The sequence below is a fragment of the Phyllostomus hastatus genome, unplaced genomic scaffold (genome assembly GCF_019186645.2).
Source record: "Phyllostomus hastatus isolate PE091 unplaced genomic scaffold, TTU_PhHast_1.1 phas_scaffold_501, whole genome shotgun sequence".
Classification (NCBI taxonomy): domain Eukaryota; kingdom Metazoa; phylum Chordata; class Mammalia; order Chiroptera; family Phyllostomidae; genus Phyllostomus; species Phyllostomus hastatus.
This window is the reverse complement of record NW_025334033.1, coordinates 51449322-51475120: the sequence shown is the minus strand read 5'-3', so window position 1 is coordinate 51475120 and position 25799 is coordinate 51449322. Positions and strand designations below refer to the sequence as shown.

The 25799-nt window shown below is 54.3% G+C and overlaps 1 protein-coding gene across 2 annotated transcripts in view; it reads right to left on the bottom strand.

Moving 5' to 3' along the window:
- Nucleotides 1-25799, bottom strand: part of JDP2 (Jun dimerization protein 2) — a 38784-nt gene that overhangs the window by 3303 nt on the left and 9682 nt on the right. For both annotated transcript variants that reach the window (XM_045823751.1, XM_045823752.1), the window contains exon 3: nucleotides 4547-4651. In XM_045823751.1, coding sequence (XP_045679707.1) covers nucleotides 4547-4651 — 105 coding nt within the window. The remainder of the gene's footprint in view (nucleotides 1-4546; nucleotides 4652-25799) is intronic.

Here is a 25799-nt window from a genome sequence, read left to right as displayed (position 1 = left end):
GGGAGATAAAATCTGTGACCACAGGTCAGTTGAGGGCGTGGCGGGGCAGGACGCTGGGAAGGTGTGTGCAGAGCCAGACCGATAAAACAGCTTTAGAGCTGGAAGTAGGGGTCTAGAGCAAGTTCCTGAACTCCTCTGAGCCTTGGTCATCTCACCGGCAAAAAGATGATGATTGTGACCTTGCATGTAAACCAAAGGCTTAGGGAGGCTGAAGGAATTTTTCTTTAAGCTGTGAGCAAGAGAATATGAAGAAGGAGAAAGGGGAGAAGAGGAGGACGTTTCACAGAAAGCTTGGCAGGTCCTGGTGACCACCTGGATTTGGAGAATGAGAGCCAGGGACAGAGCCGGCCGTGAGCCTGGGGGAGGGGAGCTGGTCCGGAGAGTAGGGGGGAAAGGAGGGGTGGGGTTGCAGCGCGGTGAGTGGAAGCTAAAAACGGACGTGCGAGGGGCAGTGTCCAGCACTGCGCACGGGCCCCCTCCCTGAAGTGACTGCAGGGCCACCCAGCCTTGAACGTGAGCATCTGTGTCACACGGAAGACCGGACAGGTGTGTGGTGGCACCCTGCTGCACACAGGCGCTGGCCGCAGGAACGCCACCGCACGCTGTTGGCTCTACGGCGTGAGGGCGTGCCCTAGAGTACCACCTGGCTGGCCGTTCAGCGTGTCACTAACCTTCTCCGTTTTACTTCCTTCTGTTTTATCAGTTGGTGCTAGCGAGGTGAGTTCAGAAGAATCTCTTTTTAGCCGTGATTGTGGCAGTGGCGTGTGGCTTTATAACAGCAATTACCTGATCTCTGCTTTCCTAATTAATTAGGATCGTGGGCTAGGATCTTCACATGTTAATTATGAAGTGAATAACGGCTTGCATGTTTTATCATTTTGCCTCTGGTAGATCTTTATTGCCCTAGAGAAAATGAAACCATTTGTTGTCTTAGAATAGAATGAGAACGTGAAGTTTCGCTCTCCTCCTCCATGGTGGTCAGCAAAGGCAACAGACAGAATACAGGCTGCGGGGCTGGGCATCCCGGCTGTGTGACCTCGGCCAAGTCCCTCCCCTTCTCTGGGCCTCAGTTTCCTCCCTGAAAATATAATGACCGGCCCAGGGGACTTTAAGCATTAAGATTCTCTGACTCTAGTTTGTATTAAAGTTACCCTGAGGGTTGGGAAGAAGCCTGGGGCAACTTTCTGAACCCAAAAGACCTGAATTAAAGGCCTGACTCTGCACCTTGCCAGCTGCACCTCCATGAACAACATTCTCCATTTTGCTGAGCCGGGGCAGCCTGAAGGGGGCGCCAGGCACGAGAGGAAGCCCTGGGTTCCAGTCCTGACACAGCCCTCGCGTGGCCTGGAGCCCAGGCCTCGGAGTGTCAGAGTCCTCAGTGGAATGGGGCGGCCCTGCGTCCTCCCAGGCCGCCGTGACCACCAAGGAGAGAGTGGCATAGGGTGCCACAGGTCGCTGCTGCCGGCACGCAGGGGAGCTGTGTTGCACAGCGGTCACAGGGGCTGGCACTACAGAAGCGGGCAGCCCAGCGGGCCTGCTGCTCCTGACTGCGGACAGGCGCTGAGCTCACCCGGGCGTGCAGGTGGACGTCTGACCCACGCGAAGACCTGCCGCCTGCCTCCTCCAGGGCCTGGGCTGGTGCAGGGGATGGAGCTCTGGGACAATACAGGAACCTCCCAGGGTGGATGTGGGGTGTCCAGGGGTCAAGGATGGAAAAGTGATTTTTTTTACATACATGTATGTATGTGAGTGTGTATATATGTACACACAAAACACACACCTGTGCATATACATCCCTTTGCACCTCTGGCCTTGAAAATACTTTACCTGCTAAGAGTGAATCTCAAGAGAATTCCCCAGGTCTGTGGACACTGCCAACAGAGCCCCCTGTGTTCCTGCCTGAACCTCACACCCCACCTCTGCTTGCAGACCGATGCAAGGGCGTGGGGGGGGGGGCGAAGGGAAGGACTGGGCCGAGGCCCCTCAGACCTGTGCAGACCTGCGCAAACCTTCCTCCTAGATCCAGAGGCTGCACTTCCTGGGCTCGAAGCTGCCCTCTGCCCTCACCAGGGCAATGCCATAGCCACACACGGGATCGCCAGTTATTCTCGGCTGCCCCTACCCGGCCCCGCACTACAGCGGAGGGATCTTGCTAAGGTGTGTGTCTCTCTCTCCTTCCGAAACCCTCCCATGGCTCCGCATGACCAGATTCACCATTCCAACGTGGACGGTTGTGAGACTGGAGGAAGGTGGTATCAGCACCCAGGCCAGGGCAGCAGCACACCCTGGGACGCCGGGACAACCTGACACAGCGTGGCTCCAGGCCGGCCTGCCTCCCTGTCCTCCGCCTGTGCCCCCAAAACTCCAGCCACTCTTTCCAATTCCTTGACCACATTCTTAAACACCTCTTGCCTCTGGCCTTTGCTTGTGCCCTTCCTGGTAACGCCTCCCTTCCTGTCCTTCACCTCAGCTAGCTCCTGCTCCTCTCCTATGGCTCAATACGCAGTCTTTCCTCAGCCTAGACCCAGGGCCCCTCTGTATGTTCTCACAGCTCGCTGGGCTTGCCCAACGCAAGGCTCAGCACCCGCTCCTATTCCTCATTTCCCGCCTGCCAGCAACCCCCCCCCACCCGCCCCCCGCCGCAGACATCGCTCGCTTGTCCTCTGTGCAGCAGGCACTCGCTCAACACGTATTGGGTGGCCAGATGGATCAGCAAACAAATGAATGAATCCCGGCCCTACCACCTGCTAGCACTGTGACCTCGGCCAAATAACCTGACCTCTCTCAGTTACAGGTCAATGTCTAAAATGGGGATAATCAATATTTATCTCCCTGGAATGTTATAAGACTACATAAGACATGTGTGATGCCTGGCACACAGTAGGTGCTCAGCAAGTGCCACTGGAAGGTGAAGAGCAGTAGGCAATGCTCAGTTGGCACCAACTGTTTACTGCACCGGTGTTGACTGTTTACAGTCACTTGGCAGATCTTGTCTGCCCCCTGGCTGACCAGCCCCGAAGGCAGGGATCAGATGTGAGACTTCTCTGTGCTCTGCTGTGCCTCTCCAGCTGGGCAGACACCCAGTGCTGGACATGAGCGTGCCACGCTCCATCCCTCTTAAAGGCCCACGTAAGACCAGTGTCTTAGAAACTGCTTGAAAACATCCAGCCCGATGTTGGTCCACCACCTCTTCCAAGGGGAGTTCCGAGATCTAGGAGTCTAACCTGGCCTAGATGCTCACAGCCCAGACATGTCCACAGGTCCCATGCTGATTACACCACGACCTCAGATTTGCTCTCTGCTTGTTGCAAACCTGAGGAGAGACCCATAGATTCCCCAGCATCAGAGAAAAGCAAGACCAACACGGCTTTGTCTCTCCAGCTCCCGTGGGAGGACCCACGTCCGCTCCTACACGTGCGTCCCACCCCCCCATGATAGCTAGCACAGGGCTGGGCACCTAGGACATGCTTAAAAACACTTGCCAACAACTCAATGAATGAGTAAAAGAATAAACAGACACACAGACAAATGAATGCACAAATGAATGAATGAATGAATTAGAGCCAGTACAGAAGTGTTAAGAATACACGCTTTGCAGTTAGTCCCCAGGCGGGAATCTCAGTTCTACCACTGAGTTGCTGAGGGACCAGGGCAAGTTATTAAACGTTGCCATGCCTTAGTTCCCCCCGCTGTAGAAGGAGGATCACAAAGGCATGCACTTCATTTAGTTGTTAGGCCAATAAATGAGACCCAAACACCCAGCAGTTAGCACAGCGCCCAACTTTACAAATGCTACCAACTATCCTTAATTGTTGCACACTGCAGGACAGAGCCTGACTCATGATGTTATTATGCTACATTGTTACCATTACTATTTAGAAATGAAGAAGGGATTGGGGGTGGGGAGGCTGGAGACTGCGTGTTCCCTCACTGCCCTCTACCGTGTTTGAGAACCAGGGACGGCCTAGGAGATGGGACTCAGCAGAGAAAGAGCAGACACCAGCTTGATACATTCCCCATGAAAGGGCAGGGACCTGCTCGGAGATGCCACGAGTCAAGGCAACCCTCCACTGGCCTTTGCATCAGAGCTGACCTCTGGTCCCTGGGAGGCAGAGCTGGAAGAGCCTCCTGCAGCTTAAGACGCAGCTGTTCTCTGCCCGGGTGCTGCGTCCACTGCCCACATGCGTGGCGGTATGACCTACTTCATCAGCACCCACCCTAGACAACTTTGGCGGCCAACAGGGCAGCATCAAAAAATGGGTAGCATCAGTTCTGGGATCTCTGGGTCAATCAGCACCAAGGGTCTAACCTCAGTGAAGGGAGCTCGGCTCCTCCCATAGATCTCCTCCTGGAACTGGGATGGGCCGGAGCTGCTGCAGGCTGGCCTTGACTGTCTTGGCTCGGGGTGGGGCATTAGAAGGAGTCAGGGAAGAGCAGAGGGGTCGAGGCTACTTGGGGCAGATGCCCAGGTACACACTGACCCCACAGCTTTGATGAGGTCTTTTCGTGCAAGCCCACTCCCGCCCTGGCCAGCTGCCCTGCTCACCCGCTGCAGAAACTCCGTCCGCTCCTTCTTCTTATTCCTGCAACGAGCTGCCGCAACTTTGTTCTTTTCCCGGCGCCTTTTCCTCCGCTCCTCTTCCTCGTCTAGCTGTGAGGGCAGAGAGCCACTGATTAGACGCTGAGCCGGCCTGCAGTACAGCTTCTCTCCCGACACTCAGATGTGGGCCCTGCCAACCCGCGTCTCGGAGCTGAGGAAGCTGTCTCCATCTACTGGCTCCCTGGCCTCTCAGCCAATGAAACGGAGACGCTTCCCATCCAGCCCGAGGAGCCTCTCGGAGCAGGTGGGTGCACACCCCTGGGTGGGGGTCGTCAGGGCCCCAGGAGGGCACAGCTGCCTGGGTTCTGCCAGAGTTCGGGAGCCCAAACCTGGGAGTCTACTCACACAAACAGAGGTGGCACCCAACGGTGACGGTCTGTTCTCCTGCCCGGCCCAAGCCCTCTGGACACTGTTTGCCAGGCCAGTGGCTCTCAGGCACGTCCTTTAGAACTGCCTTGGGCGCGGGCACAGCTTTTGCATCCTGCCCCACCCACGTTCCTCTCCAAGAGGTATCTCCTCCCTCCCTCTGCGTCCTTCCACGTGCTTGAATCTACCTTCTCGTCTACCAAACAGTCTCCCAGCCTCCTCAGCACCTTTAATCCTCTTCCCTGCATGTCCTTCCCCAGGACACCCACCTGTATCCTGGGGTCCCAGGGGCTCCCTAAAGTGCCCCGCTCAGGACACAGGCAGAGGGGCTCCCCGAGTCTCTGGGCTCACTCCTCCCCAAGGCACTTTAGGAAACGCACCTCGCATGAAAGCAGGCCCACAACATGGGAAGGAGGAAACTCCCTGCCCACCAACACTGGCTGCCAATCAAAGTGGCCCTTATTGTTGTTTCGATAATACCAGCAAGCGCTGCTGTTAGCTGTCTTCTTTGCTAAATGCTTTAAACACAGGCCATGTATCCTCACAATCAAAGTTGGATGAGAAAGGTACTATCACTGTCCCATTTGACAGATGGTGGTACTGAGGCCCAGCAGTTCAGCATATCCAAAGCCATCTACCTAGGAAATGGCAGAGTCGGCATTCCAACTCGGATTTCTGTGACTTCAACCTTCCTGCTCTTAACCCGCGGCCCACCAGCCCCAGCCCATCAGGGTCACGTTGATGTGATGCCTCTCGTGGTCTGTCACCTACAGGAGACTCTGGAGGACACACACGACCAACTGGGCTGGGGACAGGCTAGAGTGAGAGGCCACTGGAAGTCACAGATTGCCCTGGGCTTGCCAACTCTCTCACTTCTCGCGCTAGTGGGGGCGATTCTGGCAGCATGAGGCCTGGAACACGGTCTCCGCCGAGGCGGCTTTGGGCCAGGAAAATAAACAGCCTCTCTCCATGCACTCCCGGCATGCTCCAGGAGGTCAGGACCCAGAGCCTGGGCCCGAGACCAGCACCCACGGCCATCGTCACAGGCCCTGGCCAGGCAGCCCCGTCTCCTTCTCCACCGCCTCCGAACTGCTCCCCGACCCACGCCCACGCCCACGCCTCCCCAACCCGGGAGGCCGCCGGGAGAGGTGCCTGGCCAACACCGCCGCACCCAAGCACCTCCCGGCCCCTCGGCCTCCTTTGAAACCAAACCAGAAGTGACAGCTCCTCTGGCTGACCCGCATCTGGGAAAATAGAAACCTGGACAAAATCGATTCCGCCCAACCTCAACCTCACCCCCAACAAAGCAGAGGTAACCGTGACGACAGGCAGAGGGAAGGAACTGGAGGAAGTGGCAGGCGGTGCAATCTCCCCTCGGCCAGGAGGGTTTGCCCACAAACTGCTAAGGTGATGCATGCAACCAGAGCACCACCGCCGGGCTCACAGGCCTCCAGCCCTGCCCCGGAGCGCACTGGTTTCTGGCAGAGCTGCTGCTTCTTCGGAGACACAACCTCTGTCCTCCAAGACCCTCCACCCCCGTGCAGGGCCTCATCCTCCCTAAAGCTGGGGGCGCTCAGAAGCTGCTCTAGCAACAGAAGCAAAGAGGCTCAGCTCGACGCTGGAAGTTTCAGAGACCTACTGGGCCTGGCCGATGCCCAGAGAGAGAGGGCTGCTCCACCCACTCCTCCAGCCACATCAACCCCTCCTGCCACCGCCCTCTGCTCCAAACATCTCGCCCTTCTCCAAGCCAGCCAGGCCCTCCTGAGAGGACCTTCCTTTCCCACTTGGGGAACACATACTCAACCTACAAGAGCCAACGGCGCCTCCTCTGGGAAGGCTCTCTGCACCCCAGGATAGAACAACAGCTTTTTCTGTGCCGCTGCAGCACTGTGAGCGCCCCGCTGCAGAGTCTCCGTCACATCCCACCCTGTCTCTGTGGATGGGGGGACCTGCCTTCCCTGCCGGGGACCTGAGCACCCCTGGCACCTGGCACGGAACGTGGCACTTAGCAGGAGCTCAGCAAATGTCAAATGAATGAATGCACAGAGGGTTCTGGAGAAAGATGGCACGGGCTTGGATTCTATCATTATAAAAATGATTTACTGCCTATTTTTGTATCGGCACAGCCTTTCCCCCAGGGCTCAGAAGGAGCCTTCTCTGCTGGATGGACTCTTGTCTCTATCTGCAGGCGGCCAGCAAAGCTTGGGGATGGGGTCCCGTCTTCTCAGAAGCACACTGGCTGGAGGCAGAGCCTAGATTCGGGGTACGGGCCCCTGCTGGCTGAGGCAGGTCTGCACAAATCCTCAGCGGGCCCTGGAAGTATCCAGGCTGTGTGCTGAAGCCTAAAGCCTCCAGTTCCACAGCTGCCACCAGCTCCCAAGCCCACCCCCGGCCTTCCCTGCATCCATGCCCGCCTTGACTAACATCTCCCAGGAAGGCAAGAAAGGACCCAAGAGCCCCATTGCCACATGGCGCTGGGTCTCCCCAAAACACCCCTTCTGTGATTTAAGAACCATCCTAAGGACGCAGAACCAACAGCTGCTGAGGCCCCAGCAGAAATGTGGGGTGGGGCGGCACCCGCCAGCCTCCTCCATCCCCACGGGCCAGCTCTGGCCTGGGCCTACGTGAAGTACAGACCCCAACTGGGACCATCTGGGGGCCCCCACCCCCAGACCTCCTCCCAGTGTCTTTCACCCCCAGACTTGGGCTGCCACCCTGCCTCCTTGAGCTCCCCGGATTGAAGCATTTGGCCACCAGGGGGTCAGAGACAGCACGGGCTGTTTTCAGGCGTCTAAAAATGGAATCCCAGAATGGGAGGTGGCATTTTGTTTTTCCCTGCAGATACAGCTGGAGGAGCCAGGGTGTTTGAGGGGGAGGCAACTTGACACTCAGTGTATTTAAAGGACCAAAAGATGGGGTTAGGGGTGGGTGGGAGCATATCTTTGCCTGTTCTCAGACTTAGTGCCGGCTCTGTCTTCCCCAGATCCCCAGGAAGGCCCGGGGCAGAGCTGTCTGCATTCTGGCAGTGAGGGGCGCCCCTGGGCCATGCTTCATGTGAAGGGACTTGGGGACCCGTGCCAAGAGGGCCCTCCTGCTGAGCTGCCGCACCCCAGGGAGCCTGTTCGCAAGCCCCTGCTGAGGGCTGGGGGACCCCAGGCCCTGGCCACAGCCGACTGGGCGAAGCGTGGATGGCTGACCCGAGTTGGGATGTATTTGCCTCCTGGAAATTGAAAATCGGACCACTGGGCTGGGAAGCAACCAACTTCAGCCATGTGGCCAGAGGAGCAGAAAGATCAGGCTGCCGGAGACAAGCAGAGACCGTGTGACAAGAGAGACACTCTCATTCAGGTATAGGAGGGAGTGACAGAGGCAAAGAGAGGGACTGGGTGACAGGGAGAAAAACAGGGCCTGAACCAGGGGGAGGCAAGCTAGGTCCCAAAGGAGACACATTTAAGGAGGCGCTCACTCTGGGGTTCGTGCAAGGGCGGAGTCAGCCCCCAGGAGTGAATGCCTCCTTAAATGCCAGGCCCTGGGCATCTTACTTGCCTCACACAAGCTACAGACTGAGCAAGGTGGAGACCAAGAGAGAGAGGAAAGGGAGAACAAAGAGACAAAAAGAAAGAGGGAAAGAGAGAGAGGCAGACGCCGGAGACACACGAGGAGACACGGACAGAGGCCAGCGGCACAGACAGGTGGAGTGGACACACAGAAAGCACACACGGAGAGGGAAACTGTCTTGATCCCATCCTCTCAGTTCCACCCCCGGAGAGGCCTGACTACACTTCCTGTCCTTGGGGTCCCTGACGACGCATGCCCTTGAATCTGTGCTGCATGCTCCTCTGACCTGGAGAGAGTTTGAGACGGTCTCTGCCGCTTGTCACTGAAAGACGCCCAGGACACCAGGGTCCCACCCTTGTGAAGTCACGTGATGCCGGGTGACAATGGAGGCGTAGAAGGTGGTCCCCAGGGATCGGGGAGGAGTCGCTGCTGGCCAGGATTCCAGAACAGGTGGGAGAGTGACAGAGCCTGGGTGCAGAAGGGCCCCGGAGCACGCAGAGGCAGGCCCCCTCGGCAGGGGTCAGGTGCCCTGGACCAGGAGTGCAGCGGGTTCAACGGCCTCAGTAAACCACCCGGGACGGTCTTACCCTGCCACCTTCACCGGGAAGGAAACCGAGGCTATCAGGGCTGCCTGGCAGGTCAGTGACAGCCCGCTGCTCCTCCAAGGGCAGGTGGGCTGTGCGGGGCACTGCCCCCCCCCCACATGGTAACAGGCCCCTGCCCCCACCCTTTCAGCTCCATCCTGGCCATAGGACTGAATTCTGAGGGCGATGACCATTGTTTTTCCCTCTCCGCGTCATTTAAAATGAAAAACTGTTGCTGTACAAGTAACACTGAATGTGTAGCATTAAAGCCGCGTGGCTTCAAGGAGGGCCTCCCCCTCGCCCTTCCACCCCTGCCTGACCCTCACTGGTGGCCCTGTTTCTCAGGCCCCGTCTGCAGGCCCTGTGGCTTTCATACAATGGTGACAGTTGCCCAGTTGTGGTTGTGAATTGTGACATTTCATAGCCTTTCCAAAAATGTATCTTGTGGGACCCACACGCAGGTAAGATGAGAAAAAGCAATGATACTGTTTAACCCGAGGCACTGAAAATACAGAAACTGTCATATGGACAAAGCAATAGAGAAGAGAGCAAGGCAGGTGACGAGCAGAAATTGGGGTGCTGGGGCGGGAGAAGGCACACGGGAATCAAATCCCCAGCACCGACCAGAGCAGCGGAGGTGTGGAAGGAAGGCTTTTCTCACACTGAAACTGCAGCGCGGGCAGAGACCGGGCCCATCGGAGACTCATGGTGTCGGGCTGGCAGTGTGGGCTTCAGGGTCTAAGAGGCCTGGGTCCCCCAGCAGCTCTGCTGCGGACTGGCTGTGTGCTCCCAGGCAAGTCACTCGGCCTCTCCAAGCCTCCTTTCCTCACCTGTCTGAGGAAGGCTCCGAGCCCTGCTGCACGGGTTCGTGATGAGGACTAAGTCCCAGCCCAGAGCTGGGACACAGGGAGGATTCGGCGAACGCCAGGGCCCCTGCCTGCCCTCTCAGCCGAGGCAGCACAGCAGGGGTAGTGCTGCCCGGGGTACGCCCTGCCTTCAGCACCCATGGGTGGACTGTGGCATAAACGGAGACCTGAGCGAGGGAAAGCAGGCAGGGGTGCGTCAGGGCTTGGGAGCTGTGAGAGGGCAGACCTGGAGGAACAGCCCATGGACTCCAGATCCAGCCCTGGCCCGGCCCACAGGGTCCCTCCCTGCTACGTGAAGGAGACATTTCAACACCAGGGACCCAGGAGCACCCTGGGAAGTAAACACCCAAATACCAAACATACCAGACATTCCCCCATACAAACAGGCTGCTCTGAGCGATCCCTCCCCCCTGCCCCCCCCAACAGAAAAAGTAAGGCAGGCCAGAGACCAGACCTCACTGGGCAGGCTAGCCAGCCGGCCCGTGAATCCCTCTGCCTCTACTCACCCCTGAGGGAGGAAGGAGGAAACCCCAGGGCCCTGCCCAGTGCTCTCGCTGACTCTTGCTGACCCACTGTAATGCCCAGGGGTGAGGCCCTCCCAGCCAGCATCTCCCCTGGGGCTAAGCTGTTGGAAACTCCGCCCCCCCCGCCGCATCTTTTCTAGCCAGGCCCTTCCCCTCCAAAGGCCAAGGTCTGGACCTCAGCCGTGAAATCCTGGACCGTTTCTGTGAACAGTGGACAGGGCCTCAAGACGCACGGTCAGCCTAAGACAGCAGCTGTCAACTCAGGTCACCTCGAGGGGCCAAGTAAATAGCCACTAGGGAAGGAGGAGGGCGAGACGAGCTGCGGCCCCAGGGGGACACCCCTACTGGCCCCCGGGGTAGTGCAGGCTCACTGCTGCGAAATCTTCCAAATTTTCAAGATTAGCTGAAAATGCAGATTTTTAAGTAAAATCTCCCAATTTTTAACATTGGCAACAAATTCCGTTTTGAAAAGAACACCGAGGGAGCCAAACAAAACACACCTGTGGACTGCACCGGCTGCGGGCTGCTGATTTACGGGCCCTGACAAGCGACCCCCAGGGGACGGTCATCAGGCACCGGGCCCCAGCCACCGCGACGCCACACGCCGAGGCCCCGCTCCACCATCTCATCTCCCCAGCCCCGGCTCATCGTCAGCAGACGCAGCGGCCCCCACGTCTCACCGACCTTCCAGCTTTCTGCAAGGGTGGTCGCAGGGGCCTCGTTTCACGGGTGAGGAGACGAGGTAGCACGTCGGCCCAAGGTCTCCCCGCTGGGAGCAGACAGGGACTCCACTCCATTACACCCTGCTCCCTTCCAGCCAGCGGGCCGGAGAGAGACCCCCCAAAGCCACACCGAGCCCCACAGTCCCTGGGTTTTTATTCATTCGGGCCTCAGGGGCAGTGTTGGCTTGGCTGAGGGGAACCAGAAAGGGGCCCTTAGCAAGCACCCAGGCAAATCCCCAGGCTTTATAGATGAGGAAACTGAGGCCCAGGGAAGGAAGGGCATAGCTCCAAGGCTCACCCGCTTGAGGGCAGGACCTGAGTCCTCAAGACGAAGACCAAGGGACACTGCGGATGGGAGCCCCGGGGCCTCCTGGCTCCACCCGACTCCCTCTCTCTGGGATTCTCCTGTTTCTCTGTCTCTTGCCTGGGACCCCCTTCCAGTCCCTTGCAGGCCAAGGTCTCGCTGCTTTCCTCTCTCGCCGCCTGTGGGCCATCGTTTCCACGCGGTTCCACTGCCACCAGCACACCAGCGCCTGCCCGGTTTTACTTTCAGACCAAACGCCCGCCTGCCAGCTGGACGGTCAGCCCAGGTGTCCCTCAGCCCCTCGGAGTCTGTGTCCTCCACTGGTGCCTTCGTCTCTGTTCTCCGCCCCATTCACTGGGGTCAGAAGCTCCGGGCCTACCACTTGCCCGCCCCTCTCCTCATTTCCAGCTCCAACCACATGGGCCATCCAGTGCTGCACCCTAAATCTGCCTCAGATTTGCTCCCCACTCTCCAACCCCAGTGCTGTCCTTCAGGCCTTCTCTCTCTCCTGGAACACGTCCTAGGAGACCTCCTCCACCCCAGGCAGCACAGGGATCTTTCTAAAATGCAAATCTGGCCCTGGCTGGCATAGCTCAGTGGATTGAGCGCGGGCTGCGAACCAAAGTATCGCAGGTTCGATTCCCAGCCAGGGCACATGCCAGGGTTGCAGGCCATAACCCCCAGCAACTGCACATTGATGTTTCTCTCTCTCTCTCTTTCTCCCTCCCTTCCCTCTCTAAAAATAAATAAATAAATCTTTAAAAAAAATAAAATGCAAATCTGATCCCATTATTGGCCTTTGGAGGTGGGGGGTGGGTAGCCAGGGTAGGGGGTGATCACTCTCAGGCCCAAGCTCCTTAATGTGTCCCGCAAGGATCCTCGTGACTTGACCCCATCTGCTGTGGTCTCACCTCCTATCTATCCCTACCCCATATTCCATGTTTCTGCAATGCTAAGCTTCTCTATATATACCCTGTGCTTCCTTAGCTTATGCCTTTGCCCTGCTGTCCCCGTGATTTATTCTAAGCCTGTGCACCCAGCTCAAGCATCACCACCTACAGGAAGTCCTCCTTGATGCTCAGCCCCTCCAGGCTGGGGAGGGGTCCCTCTGCTCTGGCTCCCACAGAACTCTGAGCTTATCCTGGTCCTTACTGTGATGTGTTCTACACTCAACTCCTGCCTCCCCCACTAAACTGGGATTCCCATGAGGGCAAAGTCTACATTATTTTTGTGTGCCCAGAACCTCGCTGAGTTTGTGGCCATCAGTAAATCTCAGTAAATGTTTGCTAAAGGGAGACCTGACCCACAGAACTAGTGACCTGGACAGAACCCAAGACTCCTGCCTCCCGGCCTGGTGCCCTTTCCACTTTACTCCAACGGCCCCCAGTGCCACATTCTAACCAAACGTATTGACCTACAAACAAACCCCCACACTGGTCGGTCGCCACGCTCACTCAGAGCGTCAGCCCAGCCCAGCCACCCGCCAGGTGAAGGCTCTGAACGAGAGCTGGCAGCGGCAAGGGCTCCACCTGCCAAGCTGAGTCACTCAGCTCCCCCGGCTGGGGGCGCAGGTGGATGAGCAATTATTGCTCAGCACTCTTGGCATCTGCAGGAAACGGTGGGGAGCAGCGGGGCTGAGAGCTAAGCTCTACCCTGAGGTTCGAGAACTGAGAAGACCCAGAGACCCTCATTCCCTGCTGCACCCGCAGGCCAGGGCGCTTGAGGTCAGGGGAAGGGAGTGAGTCTGCCAGGGTCCCTAGGCCAGACAGTGCCAGTGCCAGCCAGAACACACTGCTTTCTGGAAAGAGGCAGGGAACGCCTTCTTTGCGAACTGAAAGCCTGCCTCTTCTGTCGTTGTTGGGCAGCAGAACCCACAGGGGGGTCCATGCAAAAGACTTCTCTGCTGCTCACATCTCAGCAGGATGAAGCACTGACCTTGGCCCTCCCAGCCTCCACCTCTCCCCCATGCCCCCAGTAAAAACCTTCTCGGGGTTAAGGGAGCCCATAAAACAATAGGCCATGGAGGCCTGGGGCTGGTTTATAGAAATAGAATAGGGAAGGCCATTCTCTCAGAAAGCACTGGAGGACAGCTCATTTCCACTGCTGAGAACTGGCAGCACGGGGGGAACAAAGCCCGAAAAGGCCGGCTGGGCAGGGCGACACCCACTTGCGGGTGGTCCTGCTAAGGACAGAGCAAACACTGTTACTACACAAGCAAGGCAGAGGCCAGGAGACGTGGGGAATTCACCTTGGCACGGGCAGAAGACCTGACATCGAGGAGAAAAGGGACCGTGATTCACTGGAAGTTCATTTGCTGCAGAAGAGCTATGTGAACGGCTCTTTTTTGTGGAAATGCGTCTATTTCAGGCCCATTTCATACTTAGAGTTTAGCTGAGGTTCGGTTTCCAGGAGGCAATCAATCAGTTTTCTTGCCCACTTGACAATTGCTTCAAGAGCCGAGAGAAAGGGAGAAACAGAGGCCCTGACGAGCCTCCCCCACTTCCCAAAGGCTGGTGCGAAGCAGACTGCCTGCATGTGGTTTCCGGGGAAAATCCGTCTTCTCCCAGAAAGAGTTAATAATACACTCCAATCTGAGTCTTTAACAATAACACAAACAAGCGGCGTAATATACCTTGATTACACTGGGGGAGGGGGGGACCTCCCAAAACAAAGACAAGAGCTCCTGCAAAATGACTATCGATAATTAAATGAAAATGCAGCTGTCGCAGAGAATATCTATGAACAGGAAAGATCTGAAAGTCCGGAGATGGCCAAAGCAGAAGAATACTTCCAGTCCCACCATCCTACGAAAGCCTCGGAAGTCATTTGTCTTTCATCATGAAGGTGAAAAGCAAGGTCCTTGGCTTAATTATTCTCCACCAGCGTGGGTCCGTTTAATCTGCATGCAGGCTGTGGAGCTAAAGCACGGATCTCAGCCAATTCCTTCCAGGCACAAGGCACAGATAGGGGACAGGCTGCAGAGCAGAATGGCGTCCTCTACTTTGTGGGCCCTGAACTAATACAAATCCCACCCAGGTAACGTGGCCAGGTGACTTCTCTACGAGGAACACCTGGCTTGGATGGTGGCAGAATGGTTCCACCATGAGTGATATATGTAATGAAATGGATGCAAACGAAGTGCAGAGGTGGGGGAAGGTGCTGCAGAGCACCAGGCAGATGGGGGCGGGGGAGGGGGTGCTGAGGCACAGAGCGGAAAGTCCTCCCCCCCCGCCCCGCCCACCGCATTCTTAGACCAGAGCGGCTGAGAACTCCTGGTCAGACACAGCAAATGGGAGCTCCTTTGGCATCAGAATGGCTTGTCTGATTCTCCCTTCTAAAACAATAAAGAGACCAGCCTACTGATAAACTCACAGCTTAATCAATTCGGAAGTCCCTTCAGGTGTGAACGCTGGCAGCGGGGAGGATCTCAGGACCTTAAATAACTGGTTTGGAAATGCCACAGTGTTTGCTGGCTCAGGGCCTTACAAAGGTTCAGGTACCACATACATTAATGAATCCCCGATGGTGTGTGGGTCCCTCCGAAAAGCTTGAGATAGGTTTGGCAATGAATGTGGTTTTGGCCCCTTGAGGCCATTCTCAGACACAAGCACTGCCACTCAGCTGGGACGTCCAGGTCATCTAAATGCAGAGAGTGTCAGCACCTCCCAGAGGGCTTGTTACATCACAGACTTCTGGGCATCACCCACTCAAGTCTGCTTCAGGGGTTTAGGGTGAGGCCCAAGAATCTGCACTTCTAACAAGCTCCCAGATGCTGGCGCCACTGGCCTGAGGACCCCACTCTGAGTGATGCTGATGTAAACCAGGGGAATTCAGATTGGTTTCAGCAGTAGGAGGTCTTGTTCAAATGATAACATAGTAAACAAAGGCCGTGCTTTCTTAAGGGACTCACAGTCGTATCATATGCTTATTATAGTTCTCCACTGAGAACAACCCAATGAGTTGTGGTTGATACAAAACCTTTAACTCAGAGGTCATGGGGTTGGTTACAGGTTCCTGTCAGCCTCAGGATCCAAATTATTCCTGCCTTACGTTTTCCATCCAGATCAGTAGTTACCAAAAGTGTATGTACATATACGTATACATATACATATACATATACATATATATATATAGGCACACCATACAGTCGTGCATTGCATGTTTTGGTCAATGGTGAACCACATCTACAATGGTGGTCCCATAAGACTGTATTGGAGCTGAAAAATTCCCAGCACCCAGTGATGTCATAACTGTTATAAGGTCCAAGCACAGGTATCACTCAGGTGTTTGTGGAGATGCTGATGCAACTAAACCTACTGTGCTGCCAGTCGCATACAAACACAGCACACACAATTACATATAGTATGAAGACTCAGTAATGGTAATAAACGACTATGTTGTTGAGGTATGTATTTACTATACTTCTAATCATTAATTCAGTGTGTACTCTACTTATAAAAAAAGTTGGCTGTAACACAGGATGCCGTGTTATGATAGCAGCAGCCTCATTCAGCTCTTGTTTACTGCAAGTCTTGACTGAATCATTTTTCTGGTGTTTGATTTAATCTGGTGTTGTTTTGCCCAGAAACATGCTGTACAGGCTTGTAGCCTAGAAGCAATGGGCTACACTATACAGCCAGGTGTGCAGGAACCTGGAACATCCAGGTGTGTGCAATGCACCTGGTGATTGCACAGCGACAGCAGGGCCTAACGACACATTTCTCAGAATGTACCCCCGTCGTTCACTAAGCAGCACGTGACTGTATTTGTAAATAAAGTCTTGTCACCTCGCCTTGCACTCTCAGGATGCTCATCAGCTAAAGAAAAGTAGCAGGAAAAGCTTTATTCTGAAGTCTACCCAAAATAGACTAACCTGGCACCAGAGGTCACCTTGGCGGTGCTCTCCAAGGTGTTAGATTTGATAACTAATAGGTATTAGCATGTGAGTGGATCTAGCTTTCTTCAAAAAAAAAAGAAAAAAAACTCAAACATAAAATTGTGGTTTAAAAATGACCCCAGCCAGTTATTTACTTAATGTTGCTGAGCCTTGATTCCCTAACAACTAACAGTACTAACAACATCCACCTCCTAGGGTAATTGAACAGATCAAAGGAAACAATGTCCACAAAAGCAGTTTGCAAACCATAAAGTGCGTTGCTCAAGGGAGCCTTCTGTCCTGGACGCAGATAACCTCACTCCTTCAAAGACCGGGGCCGGCTGATACTGAACCAGGGCTTTCAACCAATGGCGGCTGGAACCACCTGCCGGGCGCACCCAGACCATTGGTATCAAGATCTCCGGACTCTGCGTCAATACGTCCGCAACCGCTCTCCCGCGCACTCTCACGGGTAGCCAGGATCGCTCCGCGTTTCCTCCCGGGGCCGGCACAGAATCCTGCGGAAGAGCCCTCGCTGCTGCTGAATGGCCTCTAGCAGTGGAAAAGAGAGAAAATGTCGCGACCAGGTCCGGACCTCTCCACCGCCGTTGGCAGGAAAGGGGGTTTTAATAGCTTTAGCTACCAAGTCTGAGCACAGGTAGGTGCTGGGCGATGTACGCGCATCACCCCTTTTAACTGCCCCTCTGAGAGGCAGGGGTCATTCTTCCCTGTTTTTAAAAAATAGCTTTATTGAGATACCACATACATTTCACCCACTTCAAATAAACAACTCAGCAGCTTTTAGTATATTCACAAAGTTGTGACTGTCAACACAGTCATTAGAACATGTCACCACCTCCAAAAGACACCCCACTCCCCTTAGCTACCACCACCCCCAACTTCTCCCATCTCCCCCAGCCCTGGGCACCAAGGACCTGGTTTTCCTCTCTGTCTCCATGGATTTGCCTATTCTGGGCCTTTCACATCAACAGAATCCTGCGACAGGTGGTCCTTTGTGATAGGCTTCTTTCACTTCATGTCACGTTCTCGAGGTGTGTGCATGCTGTAGCGTGGGTCTGAGCTTGGCTGCTTTTTACGGCCAAATAATATTCCAGTGTATGGGCTTCATACGTCACCTATCCATTCGTCCTCTGATGGCCATTTGGGTGGTTTCCCCTTCCGAGATGTCATGAGTAATACGGCTGTGAGCATTCCTGTTCAGGTTTTCGTGTGAGCACGTTCTCCCCTCCAGGGGCTGCACACTCGCAGGGAACCTGCTGTCCTGAGGTGTGGGTCCCCGTTTGGCCTTCTGAGGAGCTGCCAGGCCGTTTCCCAAAGAGGTCGGGATGTCCTACCTCCCCGCCAGAAGGTCACGAGGTTACCACTTCTCCCAGCCTCACCCACACTTGTGATCATCTGTCTTTTTTCATGACAGCCCCCAAGTGGGTGTGAAGTGGTGTCTCAGCGTGGTTTGGGCTCACACATCTTTGACGGCTGCTGGTGTTAAGCGTCTCTTCTTGTGTTTATTACCCATTCACACAGCTTCTTGAGAGAAATATACATTCAGATACTTTGCCCATTTTTAAGCTGGACTATTTGTTGTTGTTTTTTTTTATTATTGAGTTGTAATAGTTCTTTGCATTTTCTAGATAAAATTTCCTTCTCAGATCTGTAATTTGCAGAAATGCTCTCTCGTTCTGTGGACTGTTTACTTTGCGTCCTTTAAAGTGCAAAGTTTTTAGTTTCGATGATGTCCAATTACCTGTTTTTTATTTTGTTGCTTGTGTTTTTGGTGTCCTATCTAACCCGAAGTCACAAAGACTTACTGCTGTTTTCTTCTCAGTGTTTTGCAGTTGGAGCTCTCACGTTAGGTCTCTGATCCATGCCCAGTTCATTTTCGCACTCGTGGTCAGACAGGCTGTCTCTCTCCGCCTCCTCCCAGTTTTACAACGAAGGAACCTGAAGCCCAAGCGCCCAGTCACCTCTCCAGAGCTAAACAGTCCCAATGCGGCAGTCCTGTGGGGCCCCCAAAGAGCCCAGACCCATTATGGGTGGTGGCTGGGAGAGGAGGTGGGGGTGGGAGGAGCACTATAGGAGCCAAGCCCAGGGGAGCTGCTCCCCGAGAACCCGCACACGCACTATTCTTGGTTAAGGGGACACTGCAGCCTCAGAGCAAAGCACAGCCAATGAGTCCCAGCACAGGGCAGGGTGTGAGTCCCCTCAAGGGGTCGCCAAAGCCAGAGGAGGCCCTTAATGTCACGCCCAGCCCCTCTGCAGCCTGCCCGAATCCGCCCAAATGTCCTCCTAGTCACCGAGCTCTATCCTCAAGCCGAGTTTCTTTGGGTTACAGAAGAGGGGAAGGAGACGTGGCTGACCCCAGAGCTGTTTGGCCAGAGGAGGTCACCTGTGAGAGGGCTCAGTTTCCCAACTCTGAGTCCATGCTGACAGTGGATCTGGGGACGCCAGAGTGGGATGACCAGCACTGACAGGAAAGGCCACTTGGTACGGCTGCTAAAAAACCGATGGGTCATGGTAACGCAGCGATGACCTTAACATCAGAGGAAACAAGATAAGGGGTCACACGAGGCAGCTTGGGGGAAACCAGAGGGTGGAAGGGCCTTTCCACTTGCAGCTCGAGATGGAAACTGCAGCTCGGGCTGCATCTCTGCCGCATCAACAACCAGAAACGGGAAGGTCTGCTCGCTCTCCTGGAACCCAGGTCACGGGCGCGGCATGCTGGGAAGGCCAGCGCTGCCGGAGTTTGTACAGCCATTCCCTGCAAATGGACTTCAGCCTTAATAGCGTGATGTGTAGGGGGCTGCGCTGCAGTCAAGGTCATCTTTACACTCGGTGCCTCGCTCAACCTTCACGACAAAACTCGGTGAGTTTCAGTTTCCTCCTCTCATAGAGAAAAAAAAAAATGACGCTCAGAAAAGACCAGCCGACACAGCCAATTGCATACGGTGAGCCAGACTCTGAACCCAGAAGCTTGAGTCGAACCCAGAGCTCCTCCCAGGCCCCAGAAACAGCCCCTCTGCTTAGGAAGGCAGGATGCGGTCCTGCTCCGATGTCACGTGGGCACCTCCGTGCACTGCGGCCACACACCACCTCCAAGGACAAAACACCCTCAATGAAATGAAAGCCCAAGGAACAGCTTTTGAATAAATTATAAAACTAATTTGCATAATGGGCACATTCGAAAAGCAGAGCATAAGCATATCTTCCATTTCTTGTGTGTCTCAGTTAAGTAGCAGGCGTTGTGTGAAATCCTTACCCTGCGTGAGTTCATTTAATCACCACGGCAACGCTGCCAGGTAGGTACTAATATTATTCCCACATTAAGACAGAGCATCGAAGAAGGCAGCCTGGGGCTCCCTGAACTTTTCAGAGGTATCTGATTTCTGCTAAGAACACACGTGTCCAGCCACATCCCCACCATCACCTCTGCAAGGGGCCCGTGCTAGGATGATGACAGCAGGTATGACCGACCTCTGATGTCAAACAAGAGCTTCAGGACGCCTGTGAATGCTCAGGCTGCGGCATCAGATCCGACTCAATACCACAGGGGGCGCCGTCCAACGCAGTCAAAGCTGCTTTTAGCTGCCGCTCATTCCCCCTCAAATTAAACTATTAAAGGGAAAAGAAAGCTAACAGCTTTTCCAAATGTGCTAACGGAATTAAAATGGAAATTCAGGATTTCAAAGACGAGTCAGGAGAATCTGTTCCAAGAAAGGGGCAGATTGGATCTCTCTGCCAAACGAGTACGAGACAGAAAAAGCGTCTGAGTCAGGGGGAAGAGGGCCAGTGCTGTTCCGAAGAGCCACAAATTAAAAACCAATTATGCGAGGCTTGCTAAAAATGTCAGTGGGCTGCCTTTATGTGTTAAATCACTAAAAACACAAGCATGCTTATACCAACATTTACCCAGCACATCAGCTGGCTGGGGGCAACTTTCTATGCTCAGGCTAAACACGGGGAACACTTGGTCTTTCTGGTGAGCAAACTCCGGGGAACCACCTGTGGCTGAGAGTAAGCACACCCCCTGAAAAAACCCTCCAGGTTCCACCAAATGCACATTTCATCCCAAGGTAGAACCTTTCTAAATGTCCTCCGGGGTCCCTGGGGAAGGTGGGAAGTGACCAGCGTGAAAGCCACAAACAGCTGAGTCTCCTCTCCTGCTCTGAAGACGACGACGACCTGGGTCCGGCCGGTCACCATGGGGAATGGGTGCTGGAAAGGCGGTCTGCGGTGGAATGCGCACACTGATTCCTCAAGGCGAAGCCCGCGGAGTGCTCCCTGACAAGGAGCAGGAGAGCCCGGGAGACGTGTGATCAACACAGCCGTCCCTGAGCCTAGAACACACACAGGTTCCCTGGACTCTGCCTTCAGAGCGTCTGAGCCCGTGGGCCCAGGCCGAAGGCGCAGCAGGGGTTGGAAACCTGTATTTATAAGATGTTTCCAAGCAATCTGATGATCAGCCAGGTTTGGGGGTGGTTGTTTTGGTTCTCACTGTGCTCGCTCTTTCTGCCTGAAGTCACTGAAGGTCAGAAACAGAAAAACGAATGGACAGTGCTTGGAGGGAAGAATTGAGAGGGACAGAAATCAAGGTAGAGAGCATTTAAGTGACCTGCCAGGGTGACGTAGCTAATTAATATTTAAAACGACAAGCACGTATTGAACATTCAGTCTATGCGAGGCATCGCACAGTCTGGTAGGAGTGAAAAGAAAGGTAAGACCTATTCCCTGTCCTTGGGACCTAAACGCAGGGCCCAAACTCAAAAGCAGGCTGGTAACACAGACAGGATGAAGTGGGCTGGGTATAAGGCAACAGGGGATAGTGGGGCCTATAGTAAAATCAAGGCCACATGTTAATACTGTCAGCATCTGCTACTCAGCTGTAGCTTTCATTGCACATAAGGGTGTGGACCTAGAGTGGCCAGATACTCTGGTTTTTAAAAAGAAGCCAGAAAGTTCACATTTCCTGACTTTTAAATATAGCAACTCATTCAATTAAAAAAAAAAAAAGGAAAGGAAAAAAACCCCACAGTGTGAGGGCCAAATGAGATTCATCTGTAGGCTGACTCCTGCTCACAGAATGACAGTTTACAGCCTCTTTCCTAAGAGGTCATCCAGTCCAACCACCCTTGAACTTGAGTCTTCTCTAGAGCCCTGCAGTGGCACAGAGGGTAAGGGGTCCCATCTAGCAGGTGGTTAGGTAAGTGCTTGGTTGGTATATGTGTGTGAAAGGGTGGGGCTTCCTGGCCTTCCCCGCTCCCCGCAGCCACACCAAAAATGCATTCCAGGCCCAGAGGGTGTGGCCCCTGCAGCCGCAGCAGCCCACTCATAGATGACCCAGGAAGGACCAAAATCTTTAGGCCAGTAGGGACTGGTTGGTTGAGGAGTCCAGCTGGAATGGGCTGCAGATTAAAAAGTGTGGGAGGGACAGCTCTGGAGAACGCCGGAGTGGAATACTGGGAAGGAAAGAAGAACAAAAAGGGAAGAAAGAAGAGGAAAAGGGGGTCAGGGTGGAGAAGAGGGGGTGGGAGGGATAAGCAGTGATGGAAGGAGACTTGACTTGGGGTGGCGAACACACAGTACAGTGTACAGATGATATATACAGGCTCCAGCACAAATAATGCCCCTTTTTCATTACAAAATCTTCTATTGCAAAATCATAAGCAGGTAGTTCTGTAACATACCAATATCTCACTCAAGCACAGCATGTGACACTTCTGGTGAAATGTTTAAATGGCTGTCCATCTTGTGCGAGACATTCACGCACCCTGCCCACCACACCGAAGCACGTGTTACTTCTGCCGGACCTCTGTAGCATAGAATTGTGACACCTAAAACCTATATGATTTTATTAACCAATGTCACCCCAATAAAGTCAATTAAAAAGAGAAAAAGACAAGAAAGAGCATGGGCTCTAAAAACCCCATAACGCAGAATGTAAGATCCCCAGATCCTAGCCAGCCATCAAAATCAGCAGTCCGGCCACTCACCGTGCACTTGGTCTGCTTAGTTTTCCTTCACGATACTACTACCTGACCTTTTCTATTGTATATTAATTTGCTTGTTTTAATTTCTGGATGCCCCCACTACAACACACATTTCCAAGAAAAAGGGCAGGGGGGAACTTGTCTACTTTGTTTATGGCTCAGCTCCCAGTGTCTGGCACAGTGCCTGGCACACAGTAGGTGGGTGCTTAGCGAGTATCTGTAGGACAAACGGACTGCCGGCAAGCGGCTGGCAGCCAAACGGTTTAGCATTACGTGTCAACCACGTAATAATAGCATTGACACAAAGCACCTTATCATTTACAAAACCTATTGTTTAACTTCATTCTTCCAGTTTTCTTTTACCAAACTGCTTCATGCGTTTGCACCTGGCCCAAGAGACCGCTGGCCTCCGCACAGTGGACCGTCCGTGAGCCTGCGCAGGCAGAGCTGCCTGCATAGCGGCTCGGCCCACTCTCTCTGGGCCTTGGGAGACAATGCGGCCACAGAACTGCCGGGCTCAGCGCTAATCGGGCCTGTCATCAAAATGATCCAGTGTTCCGGGGCCGGTTCGTTCCACCCCACCCCCTTCCTCGGCCTGCTAGGGAGGCAGCCGCAGCATAAGGTTAAAGCTTTGGCTCTAAAGTGAGCTTCCCAGCTGCATGGCCTCGGTCCTCTCCAAGCCTTGTTACCCTCATCCATCATGTGGGTATAACAATAACGATAGGAACAATAATTCCTTCCAAGGGTTCTTGTGCAAGCCCAGTGAGATATTTCACAGCACCGTGCCTGGTGCCTGGCCCAGTGTAGCTGAGACATAGCTATTTCAGCAGCAGCCTCACCATTCCCCCGGGGCCCAGTTTTGGCTTTTGCAGCACTAGGAGCCTGGGTGACTTGACCGCCTCCTCCCTGGATCTCGTATTCCTCTTCTCTGACAGGGGACAAAGCCAGTCGCCAGGATCAGGTAAGGAATACACAAGATCATGCATGTTAAACCCTTAGCATAGGACCTGGTACATATTCAATGCTTAATACTGTGGGCTAGTGTCTTTTATAATTCAAGAAACTTACCAACCTAAAATGCCTACGTGAAAGTCCACCAAAGGCAGCTTGCTATATGCAAATACATCTTTGGGACATAGGGTCCCACAGCAACAAGTTTCTCCCCCCACCCACTTCGCTGCTCTAAGAATGGACCCCTCCAGCCCCACCCACCCACCTTGAGTCTGACCTAGGAAGCATGTGGAGGTCAGTTCCCAGTGCAGGGCTGACCTTACTTCACGCCAGCACAATCTACTCCCCGCCCGCCCCCCACCTGCCGCCCCGCACCCCGCACCCATGCTGCAAGCTGACGGGAGGGAGAGGACATGCAAATCGGCCCTGACAACAGCTGGTTATTCTCATGGCCTGGATGGTGTGTCTGTGGGTGCCTGTGAAGACGGCGCGTCACTGTCAAGTATGGGGCATATGCCACCAAGCCGGGGGAGGTTGTGAAATGTAAAAATACCCAACCCAAATAAAAACCTTCCCTCTCACCCTGCCAAAAAAAAGAAGGCTCTTCCAACACCTTTTGCAGAGGGAAGAGGTGGCAACTGCACCTCGCAGGCAAACCTTTGGCAAACCCAGCCCCTGTCTAAAGCTTCTCATCAATGCTGCAGCCTCAGCAGCCCAGGGACACTGCTCAGGTACTGATTTTAAATGGCGATTAGACTGCAGAATGACCCAGAAACGGGTGCTTTCAAATTATGGGCCTGGGAAGGTGAACAGCAGAGAACCCAAGGCAAGGGCCCTCCTGAAGGAAAACAGAATTCTAAGTAAGCCAGGAAGAGCTATTGACAGCACACTGATCTACAAAGTCAATTCACAAGAACGTAATTACCATCAACCTTCATCTTGAAATCAACAGTCTTTAGTGGGCATCTATGATGCATCAAACCCGGGTGACTGAAGTACGCACGTCTACAGCAGGGGCCAAGCAGTTAAGGTAAATGAAGGCAGCTGGTGGTAACAGAAGCAAAACCAAAAGTGTGAAAAAAATATCAAGTAATAGAGAGGCATGGGGACCTGTGGCAAACTGGAAAGAGGAGAACAGTGGAGGGCGTCTTTGCCTCCTTGTAGCTGACACCATGCCAGGACAGGGCATGGTGTAACCAGGCCTTCCGACTTTTTAATCGGAGATTAAAATCCAGCTTTTTAAGTGAAGTGTTGGGTCAAGTTTCTTTTAAAACACCGTGCAGGCCAAACAAAACACATCTGAGAGCCAGATCCAGGATGCAAGTGGCCAGTTTGCCACCCCTGGCCAAGCCCCCAGCGTCCCTTCTTTGCAGTGTTTGTGGTACTCGGGGGAGAGGGGCGCAGAGCAGTAGCTGCGTCCTACGCCCAACTCTCTGCTGTCGGGACCCAGACACCCTGCTCCCCACCCAGGAGCCCCTCTCTTCAGAATGTCTAGCCTCCGAGCTCCACCCTAAAGCATGAGCCCCCTTCCAGCAGCACCTTTGCCTGTGGGTGCTCCTTCTCCTCTGGGCCTGATACTCAGCTGCTTCCCATGTCCCATCCCCCATCTCTGCCCCCAGCCACCTCTCCACCTCCCACCACTGGCTCCTTCTCCCTTCCAGGTGGGCAGCTATCCTGTCAGGCCTCTGAAGAAATGGCCCTGCTGGGGACCTCAGGCCTTTGGATGAATCGCCAGCCTTGGGGAAGTGGCAGGGGGCATTCCCGGCACTAATGTGCACCCCCGCTGCTCTGGGCACTTCTGCTTCTCACTAGTCCCCAGGGAAAAGCTGCTCTGCAGCGAGTGAGGCTCGAGAGAGCTGCAGCTGCCAGGGACCCGCGGCGGGAGTGCTCCACGTGTGGGTCCCCTGCGAGCATCTACAGCAGACCATCACATGTGGCTGAGGCCGTGCCCAGCTCCGGCAGCTCCTTGGGAAGAAGGCCACACCATCCTTCCTCCCAGTTCCCACGTCCGGTTGTAGCCAGGGGCCAAGGCTGGGAGAACGAGGACAGGACTAACGATTATTTTTAAAGATAACCCAATATTGGTATTCTCTTGTATGTTTTTCAAAGCGTGTGCACAGTTCCATCATCTCTCCCCATTCTCCCAACGCGCCAGAGAGACTGTCCCTGTGTTGTTATTCCTTATTGTTATTAATCACTCTTCCCTTGCCCCTCAAAGAACCAGAGACACGTTCAGCATCCTGCCCTGGCCCAGGACTTCTCAAACTTGAACGCGTCCCTGAATTCCCCAGGGGAACTTACTGAGATGCAGATTCTGTTTCAGAAGGTCTAGGGTGGAGCCTGGGATTCTGCATTGTTAATGAGCCACAGGGAGATGTGGATGCTCTTGGTCCTCAGAGCCCACGCTGAACAGCAACACTTAGGTCACCCCGCAGGCGGGCGGGAG